The sequence below is a fragment of the Protopterus annectens genome, chromosome 2.part1 (genome assembly GCF_019279795.1).
Source record: "Protopterus annectens isolate FY-2018-M chromosome 2.part1, PAN1.0, whole genome shotgun sequence".
In the NCBI taxonomy this organism is placed as follows: domain Eukaryota; kingdom Metazoa; phylum Chordata; order Ceratodontiformes; family Protopteridae; genus Protopterus; species Protopterus annectens.
The window spans coordinates 1,631,432,519-1,631,446,441 of NC_056729.1; the positions used below are offsets into that span (position 1 = coordinate 1,631,432,519).

The 13,923-nt window shown below is 37.7% G+C and overlaps 1 protein-coding gene across 4 annotated transcripts in view; it reads right to left on the reverse strand.

Moving 5' to 3' along the window:
* The window catches only part of SLC45A1 (solute carrier family 45 member 1), an 834,426-nt gene that overhangs the window by 713,785 nt on the left and 106,718 nt on the right, over positions 1–13,923 (reverse strand). For all 4 annotated transcript variants that reach the window (XM_044063063.1, XM_044063066.1, XM_044063065.1 and 1 more), the window contains exon 2: positions 9,351–9,771. In XM_044063063.1, coding sequence (XP_043918998.1) covers positions 9,351–9,747 — 397 coding nt within the window. In that variant the 5' untranslated portion in view covers positions 9,748–9,771. The remainder of the gene's footprint in view (positions 1–9,350; positions 9,772–13,923) is intronic.

The window sequence follows — 13,923 nt, forward strand, 5'->3', positions numbered from 1 at the left end:
TTCTCATGTTGCACTATGACTATTTAATTGCTAAAAGAAAACTCATTACTTTCAGTGATTTTATTTACCTGCTTCCACTTAAAACTTGTTAGATCAAGCCAAGGGCATTAATCCAGTCATTTCCCCTATACAAAAGTAAAAACAAAGCATATCACTGTTACTTCTATCATGCTATTTATACTTTTACAGATCATCTTTCATAAGAGCAGCCTAAGATTACAGCGTATTATCTTAAACATGATTTTTCCCATGCTTTCTTGTTTTTTTTTACACTGCAGTGCCTACTTTTCTTAAAACTAACAAGAATAAGAAAAGAAAGAAAGATGGAAAAAAGGGCACCTGTTTACTTAGTATCCGTATAGCACTTAAAAATAACTGAAAATGTTTTACTATAAAACATGAAGTATATATATCATGTTTTATAAAAATACTATTAAGGACAAAAGTTATTTTCCTTACAATTACCTCTTTCATTCCTCTTACCCTCTCCTTAATGTTCTTCCAAACATTAATGACATGAAGTAGGGCATATGCTTTAGACTCCCCTACAAGGTTAACAAAGACAAAAAAAAAAACAATATTTCCAGGTTTTCTTCTTCCACCATATTTCACAAGTGTGATTAATGCTTTCTAGTCTCACATTTATTCATTAATTTCTGAGTTGCTGTTTTTCTTCCTGTTGATCTCCACTTCCTAACTCCAGTCTGTGGTTCATTTCCAACTTACTCTTGGTTCTTCTAGTCAACTCCTGCACTTTTCTCTGTCTCTCAAGCATATTCTTTTGGAACATTTGAATACGTTTCACAGGCATAGTCTCTCTATGAGCTTTATTTTCAAAATAATAAGAAGCACAGTCCCACTCTGCTTGACAGCTCACTTTTTGTTGTACAAACTTTTGTATTTCCTCCTTAGCCTGTTCTGCATCTAAAAATGAATTTAATCCTTCAGGAAAAAAAATTCTGAAGACAGCTGTATACAGTAGGATCACACCTTTACTATTATAGATCTTGGCTACTTTCTCATGGCTAGATTTGGAGCATACACACTATGTCCCCTTTCAATTAACAACTCCTGCTGTTGAATACCAGTCAAGTTGCTTATTTGTGCTTTCATAAAATTAATGCAGTCTACTCCTCCCAGAGAGTATCTAAAATAAAGAAAATACTGTTCCTACAGTCTTTAAATATTACATTACTCCTACCAAAACAGCATCTTACAAAATGTGCTGACAAACAATTGGCAACACACACAAATCAAGTGACAAAAATCCTTAAAAGTTAAAAAGATATTTTAGTTTTATTTACTTACCCTTTGTTGACTGGGTTAGTCCCATTACTCCAGCAGCCTCTTTTTATGGGAGCTCAATGTGATATTCAACTTGACTACAGAAAATTTGACTAGCGCATTGGGAACTTAACCTTCTCTTTTTGATGTACTGTGGGATCTTCCAGATACAGCTCAGCTAACACAAACTCATGTAGATGGGACCTCATTATAATATCTCATCTGAAGGATGGCATTATCTTGCTGCAATAACTTGAAATGAGTGTCTTTCATGTCAACTAATTAAAAAAAAGTTATGCACTCACCATAACTAGGCATCTGTGTTATCCATTTTCATTCTTCATCAATGTATGATTTCAGATCTGATCGTCAGATAAGACTCAGCCGCATTTACCAGACTTTAGATTCGGCTCTCGAAGCTCCTCCCTTTATCCATAATGCTGTACACCATCCCCATTGCATCAGATTATGTTTGCTGCTCTATTTCCCAATAGTTAAAGAGAAACAGGTATAGACACACACAAAAGACAGGGCTCAAACCTGGAACTGAAGGTTCAAACACATTCCAATAGGTCCTTCCAGAAGAAAAAGGATGGTGGACGGGAGGGGGAGTTGAGGAAGAATGAAAATGGACAAAACAGATGCCTAGTCCTGGTAAGTACATAACTTTTAAATCTGATGTTGTGCTTTTCATTATTCCTCAATGTATGGGACAGAGCCCCCAGCTACAATGATCTTGGGTGGCCCTCATGGAAGGATATTTTGAAATACTGCCAAATCAATGGCGGCTCTGTTTCTGAAAATTATATCCAATTTGTAATGAAAAAGAAAGTTATGAATCTTGGACCATGTAGCTGCAGCATAAATATCATCAACTATGTTCTGGACCAAAAAGCAGATGAAGTGATCGTGGATCTGGCTGAATGAGCTTCAGGAGGTTTTGGTGATATCATATCTTACTTCGAGTAAATCCATGAGATGTAGTCTGTAATCCATTTAGCTAGAGTTCATAGGTTCATAGGTTGGTACTAGGCTATCAGCCCTGGGGCCTATACAAGCCAAGCCATAACAATTCCCTGGGTATTTCTTCCCACACTATTTACTTAATAATAAAATATATAGTAATAATACAGTAATAGAAACTGGATGACCTAGGTAATTTGGAGAGAAAGACACAAAAAGCTGGTCTGATTTTCTAAACTGCTTTGCCCTGTGAAGGTAAAAACATAGTTGTCTGTGTGCATTGAGACGATGTAGCATGTACTCCCCTTTATTGGAAATTTTGGAAAGAAAAACTGGTAAGTAAATGGATTGGTTGATGTTATTTTCAGAAGCCACTTTAGGTAAAAAAAGAAGGGTTAGTCCTTAAGGAAACCCTATCTTTATGAAAAATAATGTAAGAAGTTTTAGACAAAAAAGCCTAGAGTTCAGATATTCTTTTTGCCAGAGTTATAGCTACTAAGAAAACAGTCTTCCATGAAAGAAATTTTAGATCAGATTTGCCTGCTGGTTCAAAAGGTTTTTGTGTATAACCCTCAAGTACAGCTGTTAGGTCCCAAGGTGGACCTTGGAGGCCTCCGAAGAAAACTGCCTTTCAAAAAAATCTTTCCACAATCTAGAGGAAGCCAGGGAAAAAAGGTTACTTCCCTGTGTGGAAATTAGAAACTGCTGCCAAATGAAGTTTAATTTTACAGAAACTTGCTCCTTCTTTAAAAAGGGTTGTCAAAAAAAGAAGAATAGCAGAAACTGGAGCAGAGAAAGGGTCAATTTCCTTAACTGATGCCCAAATGGAGAAACTCTTCCATTTGCTCTTGTAAACTTTTGCTCTTGTAAACTTTTTTTTTTGTAGAATCTTTTTGAGAAGCCAAAATAATGTCATGTACAGGGGAAGAAAGCCTGACTGTTTAACTATTACTGGAAGTGGATAACCATGCAATTAGCTTGAGGACCTGAATATTGGGGGGGTTGAATCCCTGATGGGTGAGAGTGGAGATCTAGACTAGGTTCCAGCATCCATGGAGGATAATAAAGGTGAGACTGTAGAAAGGGAAACCATACTTGCCGAGGCCAGAAGGGGTAAATGAGGATTACTGAATGCTTTAGCTGACTTGCTTTCTGTAGAAATTTGGAAATTAAGGGCATAGGAGGGTAAGCATAAAGGAGCCCCGAGGGCCAAGCATGTATCAGAGTGTCTCTTGGTGACTCCCATGATGGGGTAAGAGTGAAGTACTTACTGCACTTGTTGTTGGGGAGGGTGGCAAAAAGGTCACAGCAAGGGTGGCTGCAATGCTGGAAGATCATCTACTCTACCAACTGATTAAGAGACCACTCATGAGGCATTAGAATGGATCTGCTTAGATTGTCCACCAGCACGCTGGTTTTTCCCAGAATGTGAGTTACAATTAGAAAGCAGTCTGATGAGATTTCCCATTCTCAAACCCTCATGACCTATCTGCAAAGGGGATAAGATCAAATTCCTCCTTGCTTGTTGATGTACAAGACTACAGATATGTTGTCGGTCTGAATTGCAATAGTCCCCAAGGGAAGAGCATCTTGAAATGCCTACAACACTAATAGGACTGCTCTCATTTCTAGGATACTGATATGCAACTTGGTCTCTTGGATGGACCACATGCCTTAGACAGTTCTTCCTAAGAAATACCCCTCCACCCTTGCTGAGAAGTGTTCGTGGTCACTGTGGCTATTGGGTTGGGTAGAATAAAGGGTCTGCCCACCTCTCTGGTTCCTAGAAAAGGTTTGTTGAGGTGTAGAAAACTTGATCCCCATGGCAGACAGGGTCTTTCCATCTTGTTCGCTGTGGGTAAGCACATCTTTTAACTATGGCCCAAACAAAGAAGTGCATCGAATGGGGCATTAATAAAAGATGTCTTAAAAGGCTCAGCAAAGTCGCACAGCACCATCCAGACATGCCTCTTTATGGCGATGCATGAACCAGGTGGGAGGTTGGTATAATGGTTAAGGTTTTTACCTTACAGACACACGGTGCAGGGTTTGATTCTTGCATGGAGTAATTGGTTAGGCTTAAAATGGCTCACAATGGTAGTTAACTTAGTACTAACCTATGAACCGGCTGCTTGTGAGGTACCTTCAACTGTGTGAGAGATTAACCTCATTGAAGCATTTGATATAGATAAAAGAGTTTTTGAAATCCTCAGCAGACATGGACTCTGAAACAGTATATGATAGTTCTTTGGTCAAATCTCTCTGAAGTCTAATAAAGTGCACCAGGTAATTTATTTACATCACAGCATGCGTAGCTGAGGCAAATGCTTGCTTTCAAAATCTGTCCAGTGCTTTAGACTCTCTGTTAGGCAGATAGACAGAAGAACTCTGCTCTGCTAGCTCTTTCTTAGTGGCTGCTGCCACCACCATAGCATCAACTGGGACCCTTTTGTACCAGTAGGGTCTGTGTGTAGGTGGGGCCAAAAATTTGTCTGAAAATTTGGGGATGGGCTTGACAGTATCTGGCTCCTTCCATGCTCGATAGGAAACCAAATCATTAAGTTAATCTGCCAAGGGGGTTACCCGAGACATAGATGGGCCAGAACCAAAAGCCTCCAAGAACACAGTCTCTTCAGGCAAGGGATTTTGGGATGACCAATTACCCTTATGTTTCAGGATCTCTAAAATATCTCCAAAGGAGATGTCATCCAATGGTGACCTGGTGGATTTCTCTCCTTCATCAAAATCAGCATTCTCCATGAGAGACTCCATGGGAGAGTCTATGTGTCTCCTTTTGCAAATTCTCCTTTGATGCACCTCCTCTGTGGGGTGTTCTGGAGAAGTGTCAGAAGAGAGGGGAAGTTCCTCCACTGGGACTGTTTGGAGACTCACTGGAACTGGCTGCCACTCCGGAATAGGACTGATCAACTCAGAGTTCAGAACTGATGAGAGAAAAGGGGTAAGATCCAAAATATGGAAGGCAGTTCTTTTTGGAGACAAAAAGCCCTTTCCACCACCTCGAAAACCAAAGGCCCGAGGAGAAGCTTCTACCGCCCCCTTGGAGCTGAAACTCCAGAAGAAGGTAGATCTAGGCTACCCCTGGATTCACGCCTCGGCGGTGGAATTGGATTCACACTGTCCGAGGACGAAGCTCCGAGAAGCTGGATGGATCCGACAAAATTGGAGATGAATCTATCCCCTTGGATCTGATGCTGACATTTTGTCTCAGAGACTCATTCTGATACAAGGGTAACAGTGCAGAACCAGTCAATGAAATGGTCAGAGTGGAGGAAGAAATGTTCCTCAGAACTGACACCGAATCTCTCAGGGATCTTGGATCCTGGGACTCCAAAACCACTAGATGGATCAGAAAAGGAGAAATGATAGTCTTAGATGTGACAGGCATACTCTCAGATCTAATAGGGGATGGAGCTTGTAAGATCCCTATCTGGATCTGAGCTCTGAGCAACCTTTGCACCATCCTATCCACATCTGCTTCTGACAAGCTTCTGGAGGATTTAGAGGAAGTCTGGGGGAACCTGTAGGAAGTGGTGGATGGGGGCTTGGAATGCTTCTTTGGAGTTTGAAGAAGTTGAGCAGCCAAGGTGGGTGAAATTAGTTTCATTACATATTCTGGAGTTGCACTCCTAAAACATGTACCAGGCTTTGGATCCAATGACTTAGGCACCAAGTGTGGGCTGCTGGACTTATTGTTATGATGGTAGGAGCCAAAGCCTTAGGATCCAAATGCTTTGGCTCCATATGTTGAGTCTTCGGATCCAACAAGGTCAGATCTGAGATTTTTCTCATTTTAATGGTGGCTCTGACAAAGACCTAGGGGACTTTGACGGAGAGCATTTGCTATGCTCCAAAGGAGCAGACTTACTAGATTTTGAGGGGGTTTGAACCCCTGGTGAAGAAGAAGAGGGAAGAAGACCCCTTAAAATTAGTTTGTTTCTTCTATCTGCTAGCTTGTTTCTTCTATCTGCCATAGCCCCAGGATTAAATGTAGAACAGATTCTACAAGGTGTGTCCAAGTGCCCCCGCTCCAAGGAAATAAACACAGTCCTTGTGGGCATCTGAATTTGAGATGTTATGCCCACAAGAAGTGCATTTTTTAAACCCTGATGGTTTGTCTGACATAATTACAGCAAAAAAAAAAAGAAAGACAAACACCATCAGAAGCAATAGCAAAAAAGGAAACATCAACTTTTTTTTTTTAAGAAATAGACAAGGAAAGAAAAATTACCAGCAATGGTAATATATACAGTGGATATATTGTTGTGTACACACCCCTGTTAAAATGCCAGGTTTTTGTGATATAAAAAATGAGACCACAATAAATCATTTCAAAACTTTTCCCACCTTTATTGTGACCTATAACCTGTACAATTCAATTGAAAAACAAACAAATCTGTTAGGGGAAAAATAAAAAAAATGTACAATAAGCTGGTTGCATAAGTGTGCACACCCTTAAACTAATACTTTGTTGAAGCACCTTTTGTTTTAATTACAGCATTCAGTATTCTTGGGTAGGAGTCTAGCAGCATGGAACATCTTGACTTGGCACCTCACAGATTTTTTATTGGATTTAGGCCTGGGCTCTGGCTAGGCCATTTCAAAACTTAAATTTTCTTCTGCTGAAGCCATTCTTTTGTTGATTTGGATGTATGCTTGGGGCCACTGTCATGCTGAAAGGTAAAATTCCTCTTCATCTTCAGCGTTCTAGCAGATGCCTGAAGGTTTTGGGCCAAAAGAGACTGGTATTTGGAACTGTTCATAATTCCCTCCACCTTGACTAAAGCCCCAGTTCCAGCTGAAGAAAAGCAACCCCAAAGAATGATACTGCCACCACCATGCTTCACCGTGGGAATGGTGTTCTTTTGGTGATGCAAAGTGTTGTTTTTCTGCCATGCATACCTCTTGGAAATGTGGGCAAAAAGTTCAACCTTGGTCTCATCAGACCATAACACATTTTCCCACATTCTTTTGAGAGACGTGATATATTGTTTTGCAAATTTTAGCTGGGCCTGGATGTTTTTCTATGTAAGAAAATGTTTCCATCTTGCAACTCTACCCCATAGTCCAGTCATATGGAGAATGTGGGAGATTGTTGTCACATGTAGTACACAACCAGTACTTGCCAGAAATTCATGCAGCTCCCTCAGTGTTGCTGTAGGTCTCTTGGCAGCCTCCCTAACCAGTTTTTGTCTTGCCTTTTCATCAGTTTTGGAGGGTCATCCAGTTTTTGCAAAGTCACTGTTGTCCCATATTTTCTCCACTTTTTGATGACTGTATTCACTGTGTTCCATACCCTTCTCCTGACTGATACCTTTCAATGAGATCCCTTTGATGCTTTGTAAGCTCTTTGCGAACCATGGCTTTTGCTGTAGCAGGCAACTGAGTACATGTCAGGAAAATCCTACTAGGACAGCTGAACTTTATTTGGGGTTAATCAGAGTCTCTTTAATTGATGGCAGGTGTGTAGCCAAGAAGACTGAAATGCTTTAAACCAAAAGGTGCTTCAACAAAGTATTAGTTTAAGGGTGTGCACACTTATGCAACCAGCTTATTGTATGTTTTTTATTTTTCATATTTTTCCCCTAACAGATTTGTTTTTCAATTGAACTGTACAGGTTATAGGTCACATTAAAGGTGGGAAAAGTTTTGAAATGATTTATTGTGGTCTTATTTTTTATATCACAAAAACCTGGCATTTTAACAGGGGTGTGTACACTTTTTATATCCACTGCAGAAATACACTAGAAAAGGACAAGTAAAGAGAAAATACCAACAAAAGAGATAGTATGGAAAAAAAGGAAAAAGGTTTTCCTGATGACCAGTGTATAACTGGAGGGTGGGAAGTCAACAGAGAAGAAAAAAGGAAATTTTTAGAATTGAAAAACAAATTAACTCACAATATAATCTTTATAATCACTCGAGAGTGGAACCTGCATCTGTTTGCGATGGCAGCAAATGAGATCTGAGGCAATGGGGATGGAGTAAGGCATTATGGGTAGAAGACAGAGCTTCAGAGCTGGATCTGAAGTCTGGTATATGTGGTAGAGTCGGATCCGAGGACTGGATCCAAACCCATATGTTGAGGAAGAATGAAAAGGACAACGTTAGACTTTTTTGTTAAGGTCCATTGTGGCAGAACAAAAATAAGAAAGGATTTTCCAAATCCAGCTCACTAAAATTTTTGTCTTCCATAAACTGTGTGAGTGTAGTGGAGGTGGGGGACCAACTAAGAAGAGACAACCCTGAGACTGAAGCATCTGGAGAAGTTATAGTATGCAGAGATGTAGCTAGGTCAATTGGCAAAAAAAGTCCTCCAGAGTTCAGTACTAAAAAAATGGTCTTTATCTGGTTGATAGACATATTGTGTATCTACAAAATAGCTTTTTGCACCCCCCCCCCCCACACACACACATACATTGACACTCACGCATGCATATGTATGCATTTTCAAACACAGCAGACAGACATACAGACACGCAGGCACAATATACACTGTAAATGTTGCCAATCATTCCTTGACTTGCAAGTCTGGCTTGCACATGGCTTGCAGACTTATAGGCAGGGATAGACATGCAAGCTGCTTATCATGTACCCTTCCAGCAGGGCAAACACTTTGGGTCCAGGCTGTTGGGGGGCACAACTGGCACTGTAGAAGAGGTGCTGATTGGTTCCCTGCAAGCAGCGACTGCCATTTAAACAGCTATGATTGCTGTCAGAGCTACCTTAATGATTGCATGCACTGCTTGCAGAGACCAGCTGGTAAATCATACAATGCTAATCACACCACCTAACATTTTGTAGCCATGGCAGCTGTGGGCCGTCTTACCTACTTGACTTTGCAATGAATGTTTGTCATTCTCCACTTTATTAGTCGGTTTCCATACTATTTCATATGCTTACTGATATTAGAATGTGAATCTCATGTAATTCATGATGAGTATTATATGCACATTATTTCATTACAAAGTTACATTTAGTATCTGATTTCTATCCCTTCTTCCAGGTCTGAGTCTTCTTTGTGTTTCCAAGTTTTCTTTACAAAACATCAAGCTTTAAAATTTAAAGAAAAACAGTAATTTTACCTAGTATAGGGCTGATAAACCATACAATGCTGTAGAGCTCATCTGGAAGTCCCATCTGTAACAGCACTGGTGTGACATAGGCTGTTTCCATGGCATAGCTGAATTCAATACCAAAAAATATGCACCCATTGAATAGCAACTGCAAAAAAGATCTCCGTGGGGGGATGTCAACAAAGTCTATTAAGTCTATAGGACAGGGGGTGTTTGGAGGTGGAGGAGGTGATGGCCGGATTAATTTCCTCTGTTTGGGATGTCTTTTGAAATTATTTGCTCGGTGGCTGATATGGCAGGTAGTAGATGTAGTGAAGGTACATGCCTGTGGCTGCCAGAATTCCTGAGGTCTGCGACTTGCAAATAGGTGTTCACTGTGGGGAGTGGTAGTCACTGAAGGCATCATGGTGGAAGTCTTGTGAAATTTTTTCTGTTAGGAAAGAAAAAAAAAATCACCATGGTATCAGCATAGCACAGACAGATATGATAAATCTTGCCTCTTGTAGTAAGAACAGTTTGTACCTGCTTCAGATAATATGCAATAACCTAAAATTCATAGTAAAAGCTATATATTTCACAGATAGTTATTAGGTATGCAATCCAGGAGACCATTGAGAAGCCAAGCCCAATTTTCAAACTACCCCAGAGCATTGTCTGGTTAAGTAACTTCCTTAAAGTCACACAGTAAGCAAATGAAGAGGGAGTTAAATACTAGACTACAGGAAACAACTAACAACACAAAGCCAAGAAAACCTTTATTACTTATCTAATGACAGCTCACTGGTTGACTTTCTAGCATGCATTATACATATTGCAAATAGCCAGACAAATCCTTATTATTCGTCTAATGACAGCTTGCTGGTTGACTTTCTACCATGCATTATACATATTGCAAATAGCCAGACAAATCCTTATCACTCGTCTAATGACAGCTTGCTGGTTGACTTTCTAACATAGAACGGTATCAATAAAGGCAGTCTTCCTAGGCAATGGTACCAACCAATAATTCCGAGTCCAAGTTCCAAAAGTATTTGGTAACCTTTATTTGGTATAAAAACAACAAGATTTAGCGCTTTCGTCTCCACACCGGAGACCTCTTCAGAATCCATTTGTGAATGCTTCCCCCACTACATTTATTTGGAAGCCAATTCAAACCAATTAAACAATAAAACAAAACAATCATTTGCAAAATCGTAATCTAGTAGGCTGGCCTTATAAAGTTAGGTAACAAATGTACAAATCCCCTCGAAAAAAATTTTATTAAAAGTAAAATATTTTTTAAAATCTAATGTATAATGAAGGTTATATATATAAATATAAATACTGTATAATAAATTATATAAAATTGTTATAAAAGTGTACTGTTAAACTTTCCACAGTAAAAAGGTATCAAAACAATAAAAAACAATGTATTCTGTCTTGATTAATATAGATTAGATTATATAATAGGTAGTAATGGGACACCCTTACATATAAAATAGTTAAATAAATAATAAATGAATAAATAGTGGTTACTTATAAAATTATATCATGTAGTTACCAATAATTTAAGAAAAAATATATATGAAAAAATGATGCATTGTATATCAGTGAATAATTTTATATATATATATATATATATATATATATATATATATATATATATATATAATATGTAGGGAAAGGAATCAAATTATGTTTTGTGTCTTTTGGGGTCTTGGGATAATATTTTAAGGGCTGGTGTAATTGAAATATGATCATTTAAGCCCTTACCACTACAAGCATCCAATTGTAACTGCCAAATCATTTCTCTGTATTCTAATTTTGTCTCCCAGTCTCCCCCTCTCTCAACAAGTTCCACCTCCTCCAGGACCCAAAATTTGAAATTAGCATCTTGACATATAAGTGAGTGTCTATACAGGGCATTGTTTTCATTTTTACGATTAATGTCCCTAATATGTTCGTAGATTCTCTTCCTTAAATGTCTTTCCGTTTTGCCTACATAATAACCCCAACAAGATTTACAATATGCTAAGTATACATCTCCTTTTGTGTAACAACTACTATATTTTCTTGCCCTTAATGTTGTCCTCAAACTAGGGACTTTAAGTTCTTTTTCTCCTGCAATGAAAGGGCATTGTGGGCACCTACCACACCTAAAGGTACCCCTTTTGCTATTATTGTAGTTATTACTGTTGTTGCTGTAAACTGATTTTCCATTTTCTTAATTTTTTTTTCTTTTCTAAAATATTTTTCAAATTTTCGTTTCTCCTGTAACTGTAAGTCAATACATTCTGAAAAACCGTGACTCTATTGGGCATGGATTTAAACATTTCCCATGTTTCGTTTATACATTTTCTAAGCCATTCCATACCCTTATAATATGTTCAAGTCCGATATGGTGATGTTCCTACCTTATCTTTTTTGTTGTCTATATTTGTCATATTAGTTTGAATCACTTGTGTGTTGTACTCTTGGTTTAATAAAGGTATATACATAGTACCCCGTCTTTCAATTACCAATTCTTTTATAATCTGTGTTAATTCATTAGGATACCCTCTCTGATGAAACATATTTTGTACGATGTCTATTTCTCTAATAAAATCGTCCTTATCTGATGTCATCCTAGCAACTCGGATCATCTGCCCCTTTACCATGTTCTTTTTCAACTGGATTGGGTGATCACTATCAAAGTGTAAATATGAATTGGAGTAGTGTTCTTTTCTGTAAATAGTGGATTTGTATCTTTTTGCTACACAATCCTTTTGTAATTTTACATCTAAGTAATGAATTTCATGTACATGTATTTCATGTGTAAAACAGAGAAAAGTAGTACTATTGTTGATGAATTCCATAAATTTATCAATAAGTAACACTGGACCCTCCCATAATATAAATATATCGTCCAGAAAACGATAATAACTCTTGATAAATCTGGAAAATTCTGATTCAAATATATAATGCTTTTCCCAGTATAACATGATAATATTTGCATATGTGGGGGCACATGCTGCCCCCATTGCAACTCCCTCTTTTTGGTGGTAATAGTCTCCTTGGAAAAATATGTAATTATTCTTTAACACTAATTCCATGTTCTCTAACACTAATTTAAAATCAGCTGGATTCAATAATTTCATCTCTATCAACATTTTTTCTAACCAATCCATGCCTGTCGAGTGAGGAATGATAGAAAATGAATCCTTAACATCAATAGTGATGAATATTATTCTGTCATTGTAAGGATCCTCACTAATTTTTTTTCAAAAAATACCAGGAGTCTATTAAAATATGCCGATATTTTGTGTGGTATCTCTTTAACTTCGTATCAATGTATATAGCTAAAGGTTATGTTTTAGAGCCCTGAGATGAAACAATAGATCTCATTGGGGGGTCCTGTATACATTTGTGTGTCTTAGGAATACCAAAGATAGCAGGGATGACTGGTTTATTAACTTTCAAAAAATTGTATAGGTCTGAATCAATAAGACCCTGAAGTAAGTTGTCTTCTATAATACAGTAAATTTTCCGGTAGGAAATGTTGATTTCATTCCTAGAGACTAGAGTTTAACCATCATTATTATTTAATATTTCTAACATTTTTTTAGTATAATCCCATTTGTCCATAAGGACCACTCCCCCACCTTTGTCCGGTTTCATCACCCGTATTCTGTCGTTACGTCTAAGTTCACACATAAGCTTTAATTCGTCATTGGATAAATTACTATCTTGTCGACCCCTATTCTGGTAATAATTACTTCTAACTCTTTTAAAAAGAACATTTTCAAAATTCATAATATCTTGGTGTAAAGGGGGATTGTATACACTTTGTCTTTTTAAGACTTCTTGTCTACAGATCTGTTCTTCATCTTTGAAGATATTCATAAGATTGAGTTATCTTGTGAACAATTTTATATCTAGTAAAATATTGTCAATACTAGGTTCCTTGTAAGGTACAAAAGTAAATCCTTTAGTAAATAATTTGAAATGTGTTTCATTAACTTTGATATCAGTATAGTTAAAAATATTGAAATTGTCTGATGAGTGTACAATAGTAAGGGTCTCCCTATCTATGTGAATATTCTCTGTGAAAGATCCCCCCATCTTCGGGGTTTCTATACCAAACTCTTCTACATATGTACTCTCCTTTTGCTGGGGTTGTGATGGTAATTCCCAGTCACTTCAGCATATGACTGTTGTTGAGCTCTGTTCTTTATCCTCTCGGAGCTCCTGGGTCCTTCCTGTTTTAAAGGGATATTTTCATTTCTGTTATATATAGAATTATTGTATTCCCCTAAATCTTCACCAAAATGGTGATTCTCTGCTTGTCTACCATAATTGTCCCACTCTTCTCTTCTGTGAGAAATTTGTTTGCATGAGGGTTATGAGTAAAAATCATTATATGTTGATGTGATAATATGACTATTTATATGTAAGGGTGTCCCATTACTACCTATTATATAATCTAATCTATATTAATCAAGACAGAATACATTGTTTTTTATTGTTTTGATACCTTTTTACTGTGGAAAGTTTAACAGTACACTTTTATAACAATTTTATATAATTTATTATACAGTATTTATATTTATATATATAACCTTCA